Here is a 23,541-nt window from a genome sequence, read left to right as displayed (position 1 = left end):
TTCCCATAACTAACAACTAAATGATCTCCCCTGCAGTTGCTGTAATGGGGCATAAACTGTCTTTCAGGGAAGTTCACCCACCATTATTAACCTCCTCATTAGGCAATCCCTGGCAAGCTGCCTAGGAACCCCACAGTCCCACAGAACACAATTTGTAGATCACTGATGCAGACCTACCCCCTCTGTACCAAAGCAACTCACGCACAACTGCAAAACTGTTTATTGTAACCATGTATTTCTGGCCAGGCAGATATTTTCGAGGGCTTGACAAAAATGTTTCTGTTGTGCCTGTTATGCAGCTTGACCTTGAGAGGTTTTACCACAAGCCCAAACTGCCAGTGATAGGCACACACTCAAGGTTGCAGATTTTTTCTAGCTCAAGGGACAACTTTGTGTTTTTGTTTTAAACTTGTGGCCAAGTTCACCCAGGATGAAGTCACACAGTGGGTTCACCAGACAAAAACATCAGCTTGGATTATTGAAAAAAGAAGCCGAGTTTGTCTTGGGTGTGAATTGGACGAATGAATGGGGTTGTCGGCAGGCCTTTGATTGATTTTTCAGTGACCTACAAGCACTCTGCTTGATTGCTGCGGAGCTTGCTGTCCTAGGGAAGGCCAAGGCAATTAGCAGGAGGCCTTACACCTTTTGGGTTTGACTCACAGGAGACTTACTAAGTTTCCGATGACTCATGGAAGATGTGTTACCTCCCTTTCTGTTTCCTGCAACTTGGTCCAATACTTTTTGCTCCTGTAAAGGAGACAGGTATTCATGAGTTATCAGAGGCTCCTGTCAGTGATGTGGGGTAGTCTGTTTATCTATAGCTGTCAGAGCTGCAAATCAATCATGTTAGGGTGGTTAACTATGGGATACGAAGCGCAGGCAAACTACTGTGCTTTGAGAATGGTCCAAGGACTTCTGAGGCTTGTTCTCATCACATACAAACCACAGTTTACGTATGGTTGTCTGAATGCAGTCAATGTGCGATGCCGTGCAAGCTAATTTTTAGCCACCCTGAACACCAACAAAACCACATCATAGGAAGAGAGAAATTCCATATTTGGCTATTTTTGTCTAACAGAAAGTGTTACACACCAAATAGTAAGCAACATGGATGCTTTAAAAACAAGGGGCTAATTTAAATTATATTTAAATTAGAAGGGGTAAAAAACACTGCGACTGCTTATTTTGGCCCAGAAAATAATCTGAAACTGCTTGTTGTGTTTGGTACCTGAAGCTAAGAGGTCTGAGGCTGGTCAGAACACAGAAAGGAAACTAAAAAAGGGGCCTTTGAGTAACATATAAAGAAAACTTGACTGTTTTTGCCAGTGTGACTCATATGTTTAACTCTGACACAAGTAAGGGAGTTACTCCTCCCAAGTATTAATTTGGTTCTCATGAGAGGTTCTAAATCACATGGACTGGTATAAACAAAGAACAAAAAAGCCAATTAACAAAATGATCAAAATATTGATATTCATAGTTCTTTTCCTGGAAAAAGGCTTGCCTCTTTATGTTACAAGAGCTATGCTCATTTTACACTATTTTCCTTTCTGTTAGCACAACCTGTTACTATATATCGTTTTAAAAATTACTTTTATAATCTTGCACATCAACTGTGCAAACTATTCAGAACCCCACCCCCAAATAATAATGCTAATATGCATTACAATAAAATAAGACTCTGCTTTCTGAATGGCTAAAATCCCTTTGATTGTTATTTCTACAATACAAATCTCCCCAGTGCCTCCTGAAGCAAATGCCAAGCTGAAATATTACTGTTTGCTCAGCAACAGGCCGATGTGGAAACTTCCATTTCAGTGATTGTCCCTGGTCTCTGAAGAGATACTTGGAAATATGTCGCTCCCTTGTGATGCGTTGGTTAACTGGGACTTTGTTTTCATTAGGAACTGTGCCCTCCTGTACATGATTCTTTCCTGCTCTTGCTTCAGCTCAATGTATGAACGGGAAAACGTGTGGAAGATTGATGTGACAGGAAAGGCCATGAGAAGGATGCCACTCAAGATGCTGCTCAGTGCTACCACCTGGCCTGGGATGCTTCTGGGTACCATATCACCATAGCCCACTGTTGTCATGGTGATCACAGCCCACCAATAGCAAGCGGGGATGCTGGTGAACTCCTGAGAGTCTGCCATTTCGTTTTCAATCACATACAAGAGAGGTGCAAAGAGTGCAATGGCTACACAAAGGAAAAGCAGCAAGAGGCCAAACTCACGAGTGCACCTGCGGGCAGTGAGCCCCAGGGTCTGCAGGCCTAGGGAGTGCCTGGCCAGCCGCATGACATACAGAATCCTCAAGGCACGTAGTATGCGGAGCACCAGGCCAACTTTGTCCAAGTAGATGTTGCCAGAGGTTGGCTTTTTGTTACTGCTCACCGAAGTGGTATCTAATAATAACGTGATGTAATAGGGCAGGATGGCCACTATGTCAATCAAGGTTAATGGGTTCCTTAGGAACGTGAACTTGCTCGGTGCCTGGATGAGCCTCAGAAGGAACTCCAAAGAAAACCATCCCACACAGACAGATTCCACTATGAAAATGTTGTAGCACATCTGAGAACATTCACCCTGGAACGGAAGGAGAAAAGGGTATGGTGTGAGTGTCAAGTAGCTGGTAAAAATTCAGGAACGTCTTTTCTAAGTATGTTCATTACAGCAAGCTTTATCTATTTCACCATTCTGCTAAAAATGACCAGCCAAATTCTTATTGGGAAGCACACAGGCAAGCTGTACAAGTGACAGTCCTTACTGTTGTTTGTTCCCAGAAAGAATCTGGTACTGAACATACCAAGTGCTCGTTAGTCCATCTAGCTCAGTATTCAGGTGGGTAGCTGTGTTGCTCTGAAGCAGCAGGAAAAAAAGTCTGAGTCCAGTGGCACCTTTAAGACCAACAAAGTTTTATTCTAGGTATAAGCTTTCGTGCGTGCGCACACACACACTGCATCTGAATAAGTACGTGTGTTCATGAAAACTTATACACAGAACAGCTCGGTAGTGCGTGGCACACGTATTGATGATTGCTTGTGACCTTTGATCATTTGCTATGCTGAGTGCTCCTATGTTCCCACTGCCTTTGACTTCTAAGTGACAGAGGGAAAGTGGTGCTGTTCAGTATTTCAGCTTTAGTGACTACCTCTCAATGTACATTCACATGATTAGACCTGGATTCCCAAATGTCTGTGTTTAATGATGCTGTTATGCCATCCACACTTTATAAGTCCGATGCAGCAGCATGGATGTACTGCCAGCATACCCACAGCAGTAGTGCATGTGCGCACGTATTGATGTCCTTGAACCAGGACTCTTATTCTCTGCTGCAAACATTGAAGGTGGAATTCAGTACCCGAAAAAGTGGCACCTAGCCTAGACAATGGCCCCAACAATCAGTCAGCTGACGCTAAGGACCAATCCTTTCCCTCACACTCAGCAAACTTATCCTTCTGGGAACTTTAGGGAAGGGCCATGGATCAGTGGTAGAACATCCTGTTCATCTTGCAGAAGATCCCAGGTTCCATCCACAGCACCTCCAGTTAAAAGCATCAGGTGATGTGGAAAGCAAACAAAAATAATCTCTGGTTTCATCATGGTTGGTATAGATATCACAATTTATAATCTAACAATAATTTCTTGGGAATAGGAAATTCTTTGGTTCTTTTATTTTCAACTTAGAAATATTTATTGTATTGTATAAAGCGAACAGAAGGGCAGATACTGCATTTGAAAAACTGATACTTGCCCCTGATCTGGGCAGATAAAGGCATTATCTCAAAACCACACTCTGTGTTAACTGAAACCATTAATAAGGATGGGCTAACAGTTATGAATATATGGGAAAGAGATCTTGGGGTTTTCTTATGACTAACATAAGGTCTGGACATCATATACATTCATCCTCAGAGACACTAAATATTCAAATTTTCTCTTTCAAAATTTGGTCAAGATGATATTTTACCTCACAGAAGTTGCATCTTTTCTGCTGGAAGATTCCAAATGTATGGGAGGGGAATGTAAACAGGTGGGATCTTTCTATCATTGTTGGTGGCAATGGCCAGCCATGTAAGGATTTCGTAATAAAGTATTTAAGATCTGTAAAGTTAGAGCTAGATCCAAAATGGCTATTATTGGATTTACCCTCTTATAAAGATATTAATACTCCAAAGTTTAAACATATTTCAGCCTTATTGGCAACAGTACATTTGTGTATTGCAACAAACTGGGTAAACCTCCATCTTTAACATTGTAGAAGGTTAAAACTAGGGTCCTTATGGTTATGGAGAAGACAGTTAACCCTAAAGATTCATATTCTAAGTCATCTCACTTTTTAGACAAGTGGATGCCTCTTATTTCTTCTCTGGAGGGAATGAAATGTCATAATGGCAGAGAAATCCCCTCCAAACATGATTTCATGATTGTTCAAGCTATATTTCCTGAAACAGGAATGAGCTTAGGACTTAATGAGCTTAGGACTTAACATCACGTCCATGGTTTTTGCTCCACTGTATTTATTGTGTTCTATTTAATTTTATATATGCTGGAATTTGTTTTGTTGTTCATATGTTTGTTTAAAATTACAAGAGCCCCGTGGCGCAGAGTGTTAAAGCTGCAGTACTGCAGTCCTAAGCTCTGCTCACGACCTGAGTTTGATCCCCGGTGGAAGCTGGGTTTTCAAGTAGCCGGCTCAAGGTTGACTCAGCCTTCCATCCTTCTGAGGTTGGTAAAATGAGTACCCAGCTTGCTGGGGGGAAAGTGTAGATGACTGGGGAAGGCAATGGCAAACTGTCCCGTAAAAAGTCTTCCATGAAAACGTGAAAGCAACGTCACCCCAGAGTCGGAAACGACTGGTGCTTGCACAGGGGACCTTTCCTTTTCCTGTTTAAAATTGGGGGAGGGGGGTGGCAGTGGGTGATGTGGAAGGCCTTGACCTGAGACCCTGGACAGCTGCTGCCAATCTGAGTAGACAATATTGACCTTGATGGAACAAGACTCTGATTCAGTATGAGACAGCTTCATGAGTTCTGTAAGAGTGCTTTACGAGGCTCAGTGCCTTCTCCGAGTCATGCTACTGCTTATAATGTTTGATGTCTTAGCTACCTGCTTCTTCTGACCTTGTTATTGCTACTGGGACATGACTCTTCTCTGTCCTGGACCCGTGCTAGTTGTCTCTGACCCGGAAACCCCAATGATTGGAGTGCTGCCCTCATCCGAGGGGTTAACTTAGTTGTAACAGTTCCATTGCACTGCTTTCAGCAGGACTTAAGCACAAGTAATTGTTTGTTACTAAACATGAACATCTGGAGGCAGGGGAAATGGGCACTGGAATGCATGAAGCTGCCTTATACTGAATCAGACCACTGTCCATCAAGTTTGGTCCTACAAGCCAGTTTGGTGTAGTGGTTAAGTGTGCAGACTCTTATTTGGGAGAACCGGGTTTGATTCCTCGGTCTTCTACTTGCAGCTGCTGGAATGGCCTTGTGTTAGCAATTGCAGTTAACTATTGCAGGAGTTGTCCTTGAAAGGGCAGCTGCTGTGAGAGCCCTGCCAGCCCCACCCACCTCACAGGGTGTCTGTTGTGGGGGAAGAAGATATAGGAGATTGTAAGCTGCTCTAAATCTCTGATTCAGAGAGAAGGGCGGGGTAAAAATCTGCAGTCGTCTACTCGCACTGGCAGCAGCTCTCCAGGTTCTCAGGCAGAGATCCTTCACATCACTTGCTACCTCTTCCTTAACTGGGGATTGAATCCCAGATCTGAAGCTGGGGATGAACCCAAAATCTTCTGCATGCCAAGCTGAGCCATGGTCAGCACATCTCAGCTTTAAAAGCTGCATGGCAGATAGAACAATATCCCAGTTAGACAAAACACCATGTGTGGTACAGCTTACATAAAAGAATAGCCTACAAAACCACCGTGAACCAATGCACGACTAGAATTTGGGAGACAAGGGTTAAAATCCCCACTCTGCAGTCAGGCTTACAGAGTGAGCTTTGGGCCAGTCACTGTCTCTCAGCCTAACCTACCTCACAAGGTTGTGTAAGGATAAAATAGAGAAAGAGAGAGCCATGTATGCTGCCCCTTGAACTTCTTGGAGGAAGAATGGGACAAAAATGTGTTAGATTTTTTAAATGGCCCATGCACATCCACTTTGCTAGAGCACAAACACACAGTGCAGGAAGCTGCCCTCTGGATGCACACCCCCCAGTAAGATATTTTAACTGAAAGTAAAGTATTTAGAAACCTTAAAAAGCCATAAACAAACACTCCTGTTTACTAGTCATCATAGGCACACTATGTGTATGTTGGTGATTTAGCAAACATTGATGTCATCCATTTTTGTTTTAAGAAGAAAAAGAAGATATTGGATTTATATCCTGCCCTATACTCTGAATCTCAGAGTCTCATAGTGGTCACAACCTCCTTTACCTCCCGCCTCCCCACAACAGTGGGGAATCAAACCCGGTTCTCCCAGATAGGAGTCCACGCACTTAACCACTACACCAAACTGGCTCTCAAATCCCAGCTCCACTCCAATTTACAAAGCCCCCTCCCCACCATCATAGATGACAAGGAAACCATTTTTTATTTTCTGCAGTGACCACAGCTGGCTATTTACATGCCTACCATAGAGTTTTGTCCTTCCACTCTAAGATCAACTTACTTTCTCCTCCTCTTCCCTTAAGCTAGGCATGGTGCTGATGGACAAGTTGACAGCAGTAATTGTCACGAACAGGACTGATAAGCAGGCAAACACCTTCCCAGGAATGCCGGACTGTGGCCTCTCCACCATGTCTTGCAGCTTTTTCATGCAGAGGCTGCCTTTCGTCTCCTCCACTGCATCGGAAGGGTTTTCACCGTCTATAAAGTCGTCTGCTGCTTCATTCATTTCCGTGAACTCCTCCATTTTCTGCAGGAACCGCCTCTTACAGCACCATTCCAGGTTGTCTTCCTCAATGCCCCAGTATAGCAGCTCCTCTTGGAATGAAAGGGCACACATCTCTCTCAAGAGTCTAAGCTTCCCTGCCCGCAGGAAAGTCAAGATGGTCCTAAATGCCCCGGGGTTGCGGTCGAAAAAGAACTCATTGCAGGTCACGTCATAATCATCACAAATACTCAGGATCTCATCAAAGTTGTTGCAAAATTTCAGCTGGCCCAAGCGTGTCATGGGGAACTCATCAAGGGTGGTCCATGGGAGCAAGTATTTAAACCCTCCCACATTGATGATGATGTGATGTTTTCGGTCTTCTGGACGAATACTTTCATAAAGGTCTGCCCCAGGATGGATTAGTTTGGCTCTTTGGTAGAAAACTCCCTTAAGCGTCTCTGTTTCAGTCAAGAAAGGGTGATTGAAGGAGGCCTCTGAAGCACAGCTCAGAGCACTGTAGTCATAGTCTGAATTTTCACCTGGTAAAAGAGTCATCTTGGGTCACCAGATAATTTTGCATCACTGGGATACTGCAGCTACAAATTTCTGCAATAACAACAAAAATAGAAGAAGAAGATGATATTGGATTTATATCCCTCCCTCCACTCTGAAGAGTCTCAGAGCGGCTCACAATCTCCTTTACCTTCCTCCCCCACAACAGACACCCTGTGAGGTGGGTGGGGCTGGAGAGGGCTCTCACAGCAGCTGCCCTTTTCAAGGACAACCTCTGCCAGAGCTATGGCTGACCCAAGGCCATGCTAGCAGGTGCAAGTGGAGGAGTGGGGAATCAAACCCTGTTCTCCCAGATAATAGTTCGCACACTTAACCACTACACTAAACTGGCTCTCCATACAGATTTAGGGGGCTCGAAGTATGCATTTCCTCACTCCCTTGCACTGACTGTTTTTTTCACATTCAGTGGCAGGAATGAGGGGGAGAAATAAAGTTGAGTGTAAGCACAATGAAACATGAAACACAAAAAGGCAACAAAGGTATGCATCAATGTTCCCTCTAAGCTGCATAGTCTTGTGAGAAAAAATTCTACTTTGTGAGCTACTGGCATTAAAATTGTGGGCTACTGGCATTAAAGTTGTGAGCTACTGCATGAATTAGTGTGCTCAGGAGTCATCCTTCCTGAGTTAAGACAAAAATGTGTGAGCTAGAGGCTAAAAATCTGTGAGCTAGCTCACTCTAACTCAGCTTAGAGGGAACACTGGTATGCATGTGAGCACAGATCATGTGCTGGTTATATAGAAAGGACACCGAAAAATGTGAGTTAGATTCAGGTCCAGAAGTAGCTTAGACACCAACAAGATTTTTGGGGTTTGAGCTTTCAAGAGTCAAAGACCAGTTTCCCACTTTCCTTATGCTACTCTCATGCTCCTCTTCTCAGTGGGGTTTCTGTCCAATTTCACACTATCTGCCCTGGGGCTGCAACTAGCTTCAGCTTTTTCGCGTGGCAAACAGAAACTGGTTTTTAGAGGTTTCTGTTTGCCACATGAAAAAGCCGAAGCTAATTGTAGCCCCGGAGCAGATAGTGTGAAATCGGACAGAAGCCCTGCTGAGAAGAGGAGCATGAGAGCGGCATAAGGCGAGTGGGAAATCGGTCGAAGTTACCTTCCTCTGATGAGGAGAGCTTTGCCTCTTGAAAGTTCACAACTTGTTGGTTGAATTTAGCTGTTCTACTGCAGACCAATTCAGCTTCCCTCTGAAACTATCATCAAGAAAAACAGGAGGCACCGATGCTGGGTATGCATGGATGCAGAATGCACTGTCAGGTTGCTAACACGTACCTGCTACAGAGAGGGCATCACTTCCCAAAAGGTGTCCCTTGGGGCAATAGAAGAATGGAACAGAGCAGCATGAATTTGTTCAACATTGGCAACATGCCCAAATGTTGCCTAGTAATGCTCAGCCAGAACATGTTCAAGTGATACGGGGTTGAATTCCACTGATCACTTCTGTGAGCACAACGGGGAGCAATTTTTGCTGGTTCCCTCCTTTAAGTAGCAGACCTCCCCCGCCCCGTACTGTTTTTGGGGGTCTCCCATGTATGTCAGTGGCAGCATCGGTAGGGGGACATTTTGGCTTCAGAAGGAGACGAGAGGCAGAGAAGTTTCCCTTCACCTACAGCAATCCTTCTGTGAACAGAGATTTTGGGTGGGATCCAATTCATGATGACCCAACAAAGGGTACTTCAGATACCATTTTTTGCGCACACCCAGTGCTGGTCAATGATACCACTGACTAGCATACCTGCTGGGCACTGCTAGTCACTTTCCCAACATGGAATCTTCCCTAGCCAGACCTGTTCTCTGCTCACATCAGTTAACACTAAGGGTTGCCAATCCCCAGGTGGGGGCAGGGGATCCCCCGGTTTGGAGGACCTCCCCCTGCTTCAGGGTCATCAAAAAGTGGGGGGAGGGAAATGCCTGCTGCACACTCCATTATTCCTAAAGAAACTGATTCCCATAGGATTTAATGGAGAATTGCTTTGCAGGTATTTGGGGCTCTGGGGGGGCTGTCGTTTGAGGTAGAGGCATCATATTTTCAGCATAGCATCCAGTGCCTCTCCTCAAAACACCCTCCAAGTTTCAAAAAGATTGGACTGGTGTCCAATTCTATGAGCCCCCAAAGAAGGTGCCCCTATCTTTCATTCTTTCCAATGGAGGGAAGGTATTTAAAAGGTGTGTGGTCCCTTTAAATGTGATGGCCAGAACTCCCTTTGTAGTTCAATTATGCTTCTCACAACCTTGCTTCTGACTCCGCCCCCAATGTCTCCTGGCTCCACCCCCAAAGTCCTCAGATATTTCTTGAATTGGACTTGGTAACCCTAGTAACGCTTCTGAGATTTCACAAAGTATTGCCTATGTTCTTTCATGAATATCTTGACAACCTGAAGGGCTAGAATTTTTTTTTACAAAGGAAGCAGAGATTGTTAGGTAGCCGATTTTGCAGCCAACACCATATTCTTGACAGGACAAGTAGATAAAATCAAGCTAGCTACAATAACAACTTTGTTAGCAACTGTGAGAAAAGAGATTGCTAAGAAGTGGAAACATAAAAAGGGCCTTCAATACACAACTGGTATGACTCTATTCGGAACCACTTTATGCTGGGTAAAATGGATTATTCTACAAGACATTCAAATTTTTTAAATATATTGTAAAAAATTCCAAGCAATCTGGTTTCCTATTGTTAAGTTCTTGCAAGATAAGGAAATTGTTTCTTCTAATATACATTATCAAGAGCTACTGAATTTTTAAACAAGGAACTCTGTAGAAAAGGATATGTCCTGGACTTTTCTCTATGTGTTGCACATGATTATGGATATTCACATTGATTTCTGGTTTAGTTTTGTATTGCTTTGTTGTATATGTTGTATATGTATGTTCAAATATTTAATAAAATTATTTATTTTTTTAAAAAAACAACCCCCCATATTCTTCAGGGTTTTTTTGAGTTCCCATGAAACTGCTGTTTATGCACAGCCATGGATGTACTAAGTATCAATGCAAACTGACCAACAAAAACTCATTTGCATATTAGGCCACACCCTGATGCCAAGTCAGCCAGAACTGTGTTCCTGCTCAAAAAAAGCCCTGCTGATCAGTAAGCATACTAAATACTGGTTAGGCGATCACTTTTTTCCACATTCTACATTATCACCAGAAGACTATGAATAAAGATTCAGAAAAGTACAAAGTTTCCTCTTTAAGCTGCTCATTTGTTCACACTTCCTTCATACAAGTGTGGCCAATTGCCACCAATTATGTGCATCCTCCAGTCAACTCAGATTCCCTCTGACAACATCATTGACAATTCAGGATGGAGCCCCAGCTGGGATGTGGGAGAACCTGTAAACAATGGCACTTCCTCTGTCTCGGATTTGACCTTTCTGTGGGAGCCCTTCTCTCAAAACAGCAACTGTTCTGTTTGAGCACCATTTAATAAAGAAACAGAGATCTCCTGGAGTGGGGCAGGGTCATGAAAAATGAAGACGTATATTTGTGGCTAACAAACTGAACAGATACACGAGTTGAAAACAAATTATTAATTTTTCTGTTTGTTCCATCAATTTATACTTTGCTAGATGATGTGGGTTAACAAAAGTGTCTTGGATGAGGCAAACTCTACAAGGGAGGAGAATTTCATCCTCACAATCCATCTCAGTTTACTTTCCCTTCCACCACTCTAGTTTCCCCCTTCACCTCCTTGCTTCCCATTTTTATCCTCGACACAGCTCTGTGAGGTAGGTTAGGCTGGGAGTGTGTGAGTGGCACAAAGTCACCAGTGAGCTTCCATGGCAGAATGGGTATTGAATCTGGGTCTCCCATATCCTTATCTGAAACTACTAATTACCCAACACTGGCTTTTGCAGGTTGGCTGCTTTTGAATACTAGTGAGCCGTTAGGTGTGGATCAGTCATGTAAGTTATGCAGTAGCAGGATGCCCAGTGGCTGATGATAGGCCTGACCACAATGAGTTCTTCCTCAAAAGCCAAAACAGCCCTAGAGAGGACCCTGCCCCTTCTCCCTGCCTACTGCTGACAGAAACCAAGGACTGAAGGCTGGCAATACTGCTGTGGTTGCCCAGCAACAGCCACTGAGGGCATTCATTTCTTAAAGATACAGTTACTGGACATATGGACATATGAAACTGCCTTATACTGAATCAGACCCTTGGTTCATCAAAGTCAGTATTGTCAACTCAGACTGGCAGCGGCTCTCCAAGGTGTCAAGCTGAGGTTTTTCACACCTATTTGCCTGGACCCTTTTTTGGAGATGCCGGGGATTGAACCTGGGACCTTTTGCTTACCAAGCAGATGCTCTACCACTGAGCTACTGTCCCTCCCCAAAGGGACTGCTTCTATCATTAAAAAAAAAATTCAGAATTCCTGCAAACCTAGGGTTTCCATCAGGTTTGTAGAAAGACCTGTCCCCGGTGTCCATATTTAAGTATCCACAGATGGGGCCCAGCTGAGAACTATACTGATACGTAGGATGTATAACCAGTTATCTGCACATATCACTCTGTTGTCATTTCATTATTTTCTACTGATGTAATACTATTTTTCTTCATTATATCCACACTCAGTATCATGGCTAATGTGCTATGCTGACTCAGATTTCGGTACACTGTCCTACTTGTCCTACTACACTGCTCATTTGATGTCTTCTCATATTCACTGTATCGACCTACACTATGCTTATTAGATGTCTCTTTGTATGGGCTGTTTTCAATTTGTGCTGTGTAATCTGCTTCAAATCTCAGTGCGCGTTTTCGCACTCACCTTCAGCCGGCGCGACCCCCCTCTTCACCGTGCAGGATCTGCGCAGATTTCGCACTAAATGCCGCGGAGCAGCCGGAAGAGCCGGAAACTCCCGGCACAAAAGCCGCTCAAACAGAAACTGCCAAAAAGCAGTTTCCGTTTGAGCGGCTTTTGCGCCGGGAGTTTCCGGCTCTTCCGGCTGCTCCGCGGCGTTTAGTGCGAAATCCGCGCAGATCCTGCGCGGTGAAGAGGGGGTTCGCGCCGGCTGAAGGTGAGTGCGAAAACGCCCAGTAAGAAAGGTGGACTATAAATGCGTTAAATAAAAGAAATATGAAACTAACCACAAACAAATCATACTACTGATCCATCCAGCCCAGCACTATCTACTCTGAACAGCTGTGGGTTTGAGGGTCTTATCTGCGGATCATTTCCTGCTCTGCTACAGGGAGATGATGGTGCCTGAATGATGTAACATAAGCAAAATGGTAGACCTCTGCCCCAAAGAAGCCTTCAATCTGATGGCTAACGTTAGATGTAAAAATATGGTCCTGAAAAACAGCTAATCGTAGGGCTTTTTCTGTAGCAGGAACTCCTTTGCATATTAGACCACACACCCTGCTGATGTAGCCAATCCTCCAAGAGTTTACAGGACTCTTAGTACAGGGCCTACTTTAAGCTCCAGGAGGATTAGCTACATCAAGGGGTTGTGGCCTAATATGCAAAGGAGTTCCTGCTACAAAAAAACTCCTGGCTAATCGTATTCTTGTCATATTACCCATTAGGGGCTTAAAGCAGCTGGGATTAAAATAAACATTGGGGGATGTTCTTCTCCCCTTCCTGTATGGCCCTGATTGGAATCAGAGGCCCACATAGACTGGAGGTAGTCTTAGTTATTCTAGGGCCCTGCAGAAAAAGTCAAGGATGGGGCTCCCAATCCTCTGTGCAGCTCTTTGAGCTGCAGCCTGAGCCACTTAGAAACCAGCTGTAGGGCAGGAGGAGCCTTTCCAGCTTCCACCCATTGTCACTCTGTCCTACCACAAGTCACTGTAGCTGGTAGCTGTGGGGTGTCAGCTGCTCAGCCACCAGTTGTTAAGCAGTAAGGCCCCTCCCCACCCTCCTTCCTTCATCATTACTGCCTCTGGAGTTGCAGCAATGGCAGAGGGGGCAACACATGGTGACCAGCCCACCCCGATGTGTCCCACAGCTAAGACCACCAGTGCATATAGCTCTAATGTGATTTTAAAATACGGACAGTGATGTCGGACATGTCTCTCTCAGAATGTAGCCAAGAACACACTCAACATTCCTCAATCCATCTAGCACACTTTTATTCCACCCTTCCTCCAAGGAGCCCAAAGCACCACACTTGATTCTCCCTTCCAGCCTTGTGAGGTGGGTTAGGCTGAGAGAGAGTAACTGGTCTGAAGTCATCTGGTGAGCTTTCAAGGCAGAGTGGAGACCGGAACCCAGGTCTCCCGCTTCCCAGTCCAACACTCTAACTGCTAGACCACACTGGGTCTCAACTCCAAACTGAAGGGAAGACTGTTAATGCCAGGCAAGCTGTCTTTTACGGAAGCTTGTTCGCTATTAGTGATTTTCTTAATGAGGGGCTCATGATAAGCTTTCAAGGAACTGTTAGGTTTGGAAACATAGTTTGAAATTCCCTGTTCTACCACTGGGGTGAGGAGAATATTGATAGCTCAGTAAGTGGCTGACAGGGTCACAAGAGACCATCGACTGGAAACACCAGTGTATTCTGTTGCCTTAGTTAGGCTTAATGTGCATACTCAGAGATAACACAAACCTAAAGAAAAGTTCTGAGACTCCTCTGTTGCTCCACTGCTTTGTTACCCTAGGAACCACTTTGGTAGAGAGTATGCAGCATGCAAAAGGCTGCTGCTCAATCCTCTCAGAAGGTTAGCACAGAGTTCCCCAGTGATGCCTGCTGGTACTGTTATTGGCAACTGCTGGGCTTTTTAAAAAGTGGGTAGGGTCTCTATAAGGTAAGGCTTGGTATTGGCAGCCCTCACTCAAATGAAGGGGTCTTCCATAGATGCAATAGCAGCCACAGCCCCTGGAAGATCAAGAGGATTAGTAAACCACCAGTCTTGTGGTTCCATGCCCCTTCAGGCTTCCTTTCATTTTATTCCCCCTTCTTTTCCTTCCTTCCTTCCTGAGCATAGAGATAAGGATAGAGATATTGTGCTTGGGTCTGCTTCTTGTGTCAGCCATTTTGGTTTCGGCTCTGTAGCCTGTGTCAGCCATTTTGAGGTGGCATTCACCACTCCCTCTCAACATTTCAAAGGTGCCAGAAGGCGCTCAAAATGTTTGGGAACCCCTGGTCTAGAGGCAGTGGATGTCTATTCCATCTTGTCCTCCCCTGCTCACACATTTCACACTGATTGCTGAGCTCATAGTGCCCACTGAGTAGCCCTGCTCAAAGTGATCAACAGAGCATTATCATTATTAACTATCATCAAATTAGCATCTTCGAGGAGGCGCCAAGTACTGTCTGAATACTTACCATCTTGTTTTGATTTGAATGCAACTCTGCTTTTATATGTCATTGTATTTTAACAGGCTCAAATTATTGTCTGGTTTAATGCTTAATTTTATTTTGTGTTATTGACATGTTGTTACCCACCCTGAGCCCGCTTGAGGGAGGGTGCGGTATGAATCAATCAAACAAACAAATTGAGGCTCCAGGCAGGCAGCTACTGTGCTGGCAGCAGTGGCGGCACCAGAGCTAATACTTGAGGAGACAAATAAGCCCCAGGCTTTCTGGCCACCTCTGCTACATCTTCCCCAAAGTAGGACCTGAGAGCCAATCTAGTTTGGGGAAACAGAATATATGCTTTGGGCTCTGGCTTCCCAAGGCTTGGGGAAAACAATGCACTTGATTTAATATTTATCTTGTCTTGCAAAAAGCCAGCAAATCTAAAAAGCAGCTGATCTGTCACAAGGTCAGCACACATTGATTACAGTCCAGCCCGCAAATTCAGATCCTCTTCCCAAGCACTGCCCTCCATACCCCAGCCTGCAGACATGAAGTGGGAGGAACCCAGAGACAGGGCTTTTTCAGTGGTGGTACCTCAGATTTGAAATGCCCTCCACTTTGGTATTCATGTACCTTACTGACCTTCAGGCACTGGTTCAAAACCTTTCTTTTGACTCAGGATTTTAATGGGATTTCTTTTTTAAAGCTGTTTTCAAGATCTGCTGTTAGCCCATGGACTGTTTGGTAAATATCATTTTGGATTGCCAATTTTTATGCTGTGTTATTTATGACTCATTTTAATATTTATAGAGTTTTTAAATTATTGTATTGTATTTTTACTTTCTGAGCAACCTTGAACAGGATTCTGGACAGGCAGCTTGTACACGTTCTAATGACGTCACATAGACAGCAATCAGTGAAGGAAAGTGATGCAGAATGCAAAATGCTTGCATTTGGTGGTGGAGGAAAGTGCTGTCAAGTCACAGTTGACTTATGGTGAGACCCTGTAGCGTTTTCAAGGCAAGAGATACTCAGAGGTGATTTTGCCACTGCCTGCCTCTATTATCATGACCTGATATTCCTTGGTGGTCTCCTATCCAAATCTCGCCAGGGCTCACCCTGCTTAGCTTCTGAGATCTGACAAGATCAGGCTAACCTGGGCTATCCAAGTCAGGGCTGCTTGTATTTGGGACAACTGGTAACATTACACTGCCAGTTGTTACCATTCCATATTCTGTCTGCAGCTAGATGAAAAAGGTACAGCCTTAGTTAAGAGTTCCCTGGATCCTTCTCCAGATGCTACAGTGAAATCTATTTATCACACATATGAATCAAATGTGCACATATTCTGCATAATTCATCCCGCTTCTGATACTTATAGAGGGGCAGGGGCAAAGCACTATGTAGGGCATTGAAAACCCATCCCCAGTTGCTGTAATCTTTGCTCCCTTTGGTGGATCATCCAAAGATGATCAGATGTTCAAATCCCCGTTAAAATCCCTACTTACCTATGCAAGATGCTGTGGCTGCTGTCTGCCTTCCCATTTTCCAGGACAGCAAGTGTCTTATGGTCCAATCCTAAACAGATTTTTATCTGTCTAAGTCCACTGACTTCAATGGACTCAAAAGGGTGTAATAACTCTCTTTAGGACTGCACCGTTTAGTCTGCTACATCCCAAACAAATCTTATAACACTTTAAAGAAATTTACTGTGGCATAAGCTTTTGTGAGGCAGAGACTGCTGAATAACTCCATGATAATCCAATAGTCTTTATGGTGTCACCTGACTCTTTGTTGTTTTGCTTCACCAAGGTTCACTCTGGACCTTGAATGGGCAAAGCAGATCTGGAAATGGTACTGAGTGAAGCTATGATTCATCTATAGGGATACAGAAAAGCCTGAGGAATCATTGTAAGATCAGAACTGCAGGGAAGGGGGTACACACAATTCTAAGGAGGGAGAGACAGGGAAATCAAGTTTTGCTTTATGACTTCGTACAGCACCCAGCACAAGAGAGTGTGCTACACCATCAAGTGTTTTGCTGTTGTGATAGTACCAACAATGTATAACTAAACATTTAATGGAAAATAAAATGTAACTGAACAGCTTCCTTATTCTGCAATGTCACAGTGCTTAGCCATTCCCATCTATATGAGGAGATACGGGGGGGGGGGCATAAAACAGTATTATTTAGAGATGCCAATACGAGAAATAAAAGCCGCAACCCCATGCATACTTACTTGGGTTTAAGCCCTACTGAACACTCTTGAGAGTGACTACTAAATAAAATGCACAGGGCATGAATATTTCCTAAGCAATATCTGATATGGGACAAAGCAATTTTTTTCTATTGAACCCAAACCACCTAACAAACCAATTTAAGGAAATGGTGTGATAAATTGGAATTCCAGGAGACTGGCAAGCTCAAAGGATCTGGGAAAGGGATAGCAACTTTGCCTTTTCCCACTGTGGGAAAGAAGGACAGCAACTTAAATGTTAAAAAGTTCCACTTCTAATTCCCTCCCTTCTGAATTTCCTCTACAGCATTTCATTTCTGCAGTGCATCTCTGATGTAATCAGTAATCCTGTGGAAAGGCCTTGCTACCCTTGTGTGGTGTGGGCAATTTGAGAGTTGTTCTCTGGATGAAAATGATAACATAATATAAACTGCACTGTTCTGCCAAGTAATGCCGTAAAAGTCTAAGCAGACTTCTGACGTCTGGAACTTCTTACAGCTGTTTATTTCTCCCCCCCCACCATTAAAAAAAAGTTCTAATGCAACGTAAGTAACAATACAATCTTTCCAAAAAAGGCACTGCCATTAGAAATTAAACTCTTCTGCAGTCCTACCATCATTCTTGCTTCATACTTGCATGGTAAGATACAAGATATACCTCCCATGTTTTATACTTTTCAGGGCAGGTCAGAGAATCAAGAAGTTGCTCTCCAACATCTGCAGTATATTACAGCCTATGCTTCTCCACAGAGAGCTTAAATTCTGACCTGGCTGGCACATTTAAAATCCATTCATACAGTGTGATGAGGTCACTTTCTTTTCTATAAAGCAGAACTTCATAGTCACATCACAATGAGGTCAGCATATCCAAGCCTTAAAATGAAAATGGATATTTTGTTCTCCTGCTGCAGCTGTTGATTGGATCCAAACAATTTTATACCAAACTGCTGGGGGGGGGGGGGGGGGAGTCAAAGTTTTGGCTTTATGTAAAGTTTCTAGAGATTGTATTGATAAAGAAAATTACTTTACAGTAAGTAACTGTTTATTCCAATAATACTGTCTTGCAAATATAAGAGAATTTGCTCTCGCTATTGACTGCAGCCATACAGCTGTTAACATTCTTGCTAGGAGGGAGCGGGGGGGGGGAGGAAGAGAGCAATATATATATTTCATGCAAACCAATTTCAAATGTGTCACAACCCAGGGAAGTAGTACAAAGTCCCAAAGCAGCTGTTAATAAGCACATTGAAGCAGCAGTCCCATTTCCAATAGGTACTAACAGTGATCTAGAGGAACGCAGACTGCTAACCAAGACCATACAATCTGCAGCATGAGAGTTTATTGGAACAGGAAGCACTGTGAAGAGGTGACAAGTGAAATGCCTTAGCTACAAAGACAACTCAGAAAAGGTACTTTTTAAAGAAAACCTTGACAATAACAAGTTATCTCTGTGTGTATGTGTAATCTGTGCATAAGGTACATTAAAACTCCCCTAAATTGGGTAAAGGACAATCAAAAGCTAACTGCTTTACATCATGCAGTTCAGCAAAGGGGGGGGGGGGGGACACATTCAGCAAGAATGACATGCTGGGGTGGGTGGAAGAACAGAACTCGATTAAGATGCCAGGTCTACTGCAAGCATCAACACAGACAGCTGTCAATTGATCGATCACCGGGAAAATGACTGGGGAGGGAAGCAGATAGGACAGTTCTAATAGCTAGTAAACACAGCAGAAGTTCAATAACTCTTAACAGAATGTTTCAACCCCCCCCCCCCCCAACTTACTGCTTTGGAAACAAAGCAAAAAATGTGTTTAGTCTAAAGGAGATGGAAAAGAATTTCTGGGTTCTGCACATGAAATTCAGTGCACAGTTAATGGCAAATCACATCCCTGTCGCCTGCCAGTCCCCAGAGGGAAAGCCTGGCCCAAGTGGTGGGACTAAGCCAATACCAGCTTGAGGCTACTGTCCAAAGAGCAAATGAGAAACAGCAAAAAGGAAAAACGCAATACACTCCTAGGCATACCTGGGAATAATTCCACTCGAATTACGCGGGGCCTTCATTTGACTTAATCTGCCCAGAACTAGGGTAAAAACTACAGGATGGGGGAGGGGTGGGAACGCGTGGATCTGGACCAAAGAGGTCATCCCCGCACTCAGTGACCGGCGTTTGTGCGTGCCTGAAGAAGAACTGCGAAGTTTGTGAAGAGGTCATTGTCCATCATTGTCCTAAAAATACTGTCCCCCTCCCATCTGTCCACTTCATCAACCCAATTAAACGGGAGCGGAGCGATTAACGCTACAACACACGCTAGCCGGGCTAATCTGTATCAACGTCCCCTCCTCTCATTGCGATCTGACTACTCAAAGTCCTTTCCCACCGAACACGCGTCTGGAAAATAATCACCCTTTCTCGTCCTCTGTGAACAGCCAGTCCCCTTAAGAGCTACTCAAGGCCGCATGAAGCGTGCCAGCGCTTTCCGATCCCTCTGACCACCTTGGGCAGAGGTTGCCGAGGCTTTCCCCACTGGGCAATCCGGCAAGACACCCAAAAAAGTTCCCCCAAAACTTGCCCGAGAAGTTCGCCGGAGCTGCCCGCCCGTCGGGGTGGGACAGGGCGGGAAAGAAGCGGTGCAGGGAGGCGCTTACTTGCAACAGCGCCTGTGGTTGTCCCGGACGCGCGGAGCAGGTGCAGAAATGCCAGGGATGGATCGCGAGCAGCAGTCCCGGGCAGCGGGAGACGCAGCGCTGGGAGTGCAGGAGAAGCTGCGCCCGCAGGACGCTTCTTGCTGCTGCTGTCCTGTGGCGGGAGAGAGCGCCAGCATGGTCACGGCCACTCCGGCACCCAGCGACTCTGGCAAGCTAATGCTGGAGCCCGGGCCGCAACTCCCGTGCGAGCAGCGAGGAGGGAGGGAAGCGAAGACACACCCTGCCCACGCCAGCGACGCGTGCACACACCCGCCCTGCCTGCTCCCCGCCCGCACTTGCAGCACGGCACAGCGCAGCCTGCGTGCAACAGGCGGCTGGGGCACTGCTTGCAGCAAGCAGCACGTACGTTCGCTAGAAGCGCGCCTGTGTGTGCATCTTGGCCGCGCAGCCGGCGCACATTTCCTGCAGCCGGGAGACCGCCCCAATTCAAGAGGGCCATGCGGTGCAGCCTTGTGCCGCGAGACGGCAACGTGTGCCTGGGTTGGATTCGCAAGCATACCTGATGTCTGCAGCCCGGCTCCGGTACTTCGATGCCCGGTGTAAAAAGCACTTTTCTGTGGGGAGTGACTCAAGAGGTGTAGAGCTCAGAGGGTTTTGTGCCAACTGTGTTGCACGCAGGCCACATGCACGCTGCTGGGAGGCATGCACCCAGTAATCGATAAGTCCCCGGGATTTATTGTTTTATAGATGCACTCGTGTTAGTGAGGTGATTTGTACACCTTCAACTACAAATGTTTCAGGACAGTAAGAAACGGAATACATGGAGGGTGGCAGAGGGAAGACTGCATGTGTGGTTGGGCTTAGTAGTAGTAGAGGAGGTGCATATAGAACAGGCGCACAAACATATGTACAACAGGTAGGAATCTTTCCATGCAATAAGAACTTGCAATCTGTAGAATAGGAATTCCTACATTTGGAAGGGGGATTTATGTACGCTAGAGGCAGTGCCCAGACGAAGTTCGCGGAAGGGGATGCATATGGCCCCCGTCTCCCTTTGGCCGGTTCTGTAATGGTCCGGTGCTGAATTTAATTGTACTCTAAAGAACGCGGTCTTCGATGCAGCAGCGGTGCAAATTGACAATATGAAGAATGCAAAAAGTAGAAGTCATTAACGTCGAACGCCAAAATTCGCTCAGTTTAGTTTTAATTCATGCTGTTTCCTGATCGAATCAAATTTCCGTTTAGATTACTCCCCCCCCCCGTCTTTTTGCAAGGGTGCATATTTTTTATCCGTAAGAGATGTGCAGTTGTGTTCTTTGGCCACTAGGTATCGCTGCGAGCTGGCTCTTGTCTGAACAGCGTGGCCTTGCTAAGTTTTGATGAATTTGATTCCAAGAGAGCAGGTCTTCGTCGCGCACGTGTTGCTTACTATCCGTATTTATACTATTAATATTCTGACTCTTTAAAAAAGTCCTATGTACCCTTGCCTTTGCCTCGTGTCGAGGCAATTTAGGGCTATAGTTCAAAATAATGTTAACAAATGACGCAAGGTAAGAACCAGGACTGCGAAACCCACGCAAACCATTCAAAAGTGAATGAGAATTAATACAATTTGCTCCCAACGGCGGCTCAGAATCGGAATGCTCAGATTAAACCGACCAGCCCTGGGCAATCGCAGACTGCACATTTTGTTTTGATCTCAGGAAACTGGTAGAATTTAGCAGTCTGTTGAGGACTGTGTATATTAAACAAGGACAATCGTCTATGTAGGAATGTCAAGCAGATTGTTAAAGGTCTGGTTTTGGATGCTAAAGACTGGTTCTTAGGGTTGCTAGATCCCCCTTGGCCACAGGTGGGGTGGGGAGTGGGGGGTGGGTGGGAGAAAACTGGGTGGCTGCAGGTTGGGAAAATCTTGGAGATTTGGGGATGGAGCCTTGGAAGGACCTCAGTGGGATACAATGTCATAGAGTTCACCCTCCAAAGCATCCATTACCCCTCCTGGGGGGGGGGGATTGATCTCTAGTCTGGAGAAGAGGGGTCATTCCAGCAATCTCCCACTCCCACCTAGAAGCAGGTATCCCTGTTTGTTCTGTAGTCATGATCTTGGCCTAGGATTCAGACCACTTGATTCAGTTTTCATGTTGGTGATGAGAAATAGTCATTCCTGTTGGCTGGACTGTTTGGGCTGAAGGAATGCCGTCTGGTTGGAGGGGCTCCAGAAGTTCTCATTATTGTTGCAAGGCCACCAGTAATTAGCATTTAATAATGTATACATTCCTGCTAAAGGATTGGAGCTGTAGCTGATGGCAGAACATCTGCATTGTCTGGAGAAGAAGAGGAGATTGGATTTATACCCCACCCTTCACTACCCGAAGGAATCTCAAAGCGGTTTACAATCTCCTTTCCCTTCTCCTCCCCACAACAGACACCCTGTGAGGTAGGTGGGGCTGAGAGAGCTCTCCCAGAACTGCTCTTGAGCAGAACAGCTTTGAGACAACTTGCAGATTACCCAAAGTCCCATCAGAGGTGCACATGGAGGAGTGGGGAATCAAACCCAGTTCTCCCAGATAAGAGTCTGTGCACTTAACTACTACACCAAACTGGTTCTCAGTCCCAGGGTAGATCCACAGTGTCTTCAGTTAAAAGCATCAGACAGTACAAGATGGGAAAGAATTCTGCCTGAAGCTTTAGGTATTAAAGCCAGTTTGGTGTAGTGGTTAAGTGTGCGGACTCTTATCTGGGAGAACCGGGTTTGATTCCCCACTCCTCCACTTGCACCTGCTGGAATGGCCTTGGGTCAGCCATAGCTCTGGCAGAGGTTGTCCTTGAAAGGGCAGCTGCTGTGAGAGCCCTCTCCAGCCCCACCCACCTCACAGGGTGTCTGTTGTGGGGGAGGAAGGTAAAGGAGATTGTGAGCCGCTCTGAGACTCTTCGGAGTGGAGGGCGGGATATAAATCCAATATCTTCTTCTTCTTCTTCTTAAAAACTTAAGCTAAATGTTTCCATTTTTTCAATAAAAGTTATATTCAGTGCATTTAAGGGGTAAGCAGTAAGTATAACTGATCAGTCAGTCTCTTAGGGTTACCAGCCTCCAGGTGGGGCCTGGAGATCTCCCGCTTTTACAACTGATCTTCAGCCAGGCCTGGCACCCCAGGCCGGCACCGGCTTGGTGCACCCCCCCCCCCCCCGTGCCTGCCTCACTGCTGCACCCCCACCCATGGGATGAACAGGCACAGCAGCATGGAAGGAGGGCTGGGTGAGCTCTGGCTGAGCTGGGCCTACGCAGTGTGCTCTCGGAGGCATTCTCCTCCAAGTTTGAGAAGCTACACTGACACCCTGCCTGGTTGCTTTTGCCTTGCAGGCGAGAGCAGCCGGGCGGGGGGAGTTCTCTTCTGAGCCAGGCTTCCCTTGCAAGGGAGCGGCAGGGGAAGGGGTGCCCTGTAGGTGAGGTGGTGCCCAAGGCAGCTGCCCACCTCTCCTACTCCCACATGCCGTTCATGTCTTCAGCCAGCAGAGATCAGCTCTCCTGGAGAAAATGGTTGCTCAGAAGGGTAGAGTCTAAGGCACTGAACCATGTTGTTACTAGTTATGCATAACCCCCTGATATTTTGTGGCTGGCCCCGCCTCTTGTTGCAGCCATTTTGTGCTTGTGCCCTATGTCAGAATTATGAAGGTTTCCACAGGCTCAAAAAGGTTGGGGACCCCTGGTCTAGATTTTCTGTTTTTGAACTACAAGTTCATTTGGACACCATATCATGTCTTCATCGCTGAATTGACATGGGGAAAGTTTGTAGTAGATAAGAACATAAGAGAAGCCATGTTGGATCAATCAAGCCCAATACTCTGTGTCACACAGTAGCCAAAAAAACCACGGTGCCATCAGGAGGTCCCATCAGTGGGGCCAGGACACTAGAAGGCTTCCCACTGTTGCCCCTCCCAAGCACCAAGAATAC

At 45.5% G+C, this 23,541-nt stretch overlaps 1 protein-coding gene across 1 annotated transcript; it reads right to left on the bottom strand.

Annotated features, from left to right (window-relative positions):
* Positions 1-1,176: 1,176 nt before the first annotated feature.
* KCNG1 (potassium voltage-gated channel modifier subfamily G member 1) lies at positions 1,177-7,477 on the bottom strand. Its single transcript, XM_060230786.1, has 2 exons — positions 6,671-7,477; positions 1,177-2,585 (listed from the first exon to the last, which is right to left on the bottom strand). The coding sequence occupies exons 1-2, from the start codon at positions 7,427-7,429 to the stop codon at positions 1,815-1,817; spliced, it is 1,530 nt and encodes a 509-aa protein (XP_060086769.1). The 5' UTR covers positions 7,430-7,477; the 3' UTR covers positions 1,177-1,814.
* Between the last annotated feature and the right edge of the window lie 16,064 nt (positions 7,478-23,541).

The sequence above is a fragment of the Heteronotia binoei genome, chromosome 2 (genome assembly GCF_032191835.1).
Source record: "Heteronotia binoei isolate CCM8104 ecotype False Entrance Well chromosome 2, APGP_CSIRO_Hbin_v1, whole genome shotgun sequence".
NCBI classification, from domain to species: Eukaryota; Metazoa; Chordata; class Lepidosauria; order Squamata; family Gekkonidae; genus Heteronotia; species Heteronotia binoei.
This window is presented reverse-complemented; position numbering and strand designations above follow the sequence as displayed.

What these genes read in the sequence shown, in the direction of transcription:
- KCNG1 (XM_060230786.1), bottom strand. Translation starts at nt 7,429, where the DNA reads ATGACTCTTTTACCAGGTGAAAATTCAGACTATGACTACAGTGCTCTG. An exon ending in TAAGGGAAGAGGAGGAGAAA is followed by an intron (nt 2,586 to 6,670) that starts GTAAGTTGATCT and finishes CTTCCGTTCCAG; the next exon opens with GGTGAATGTTCTCAGATGTG.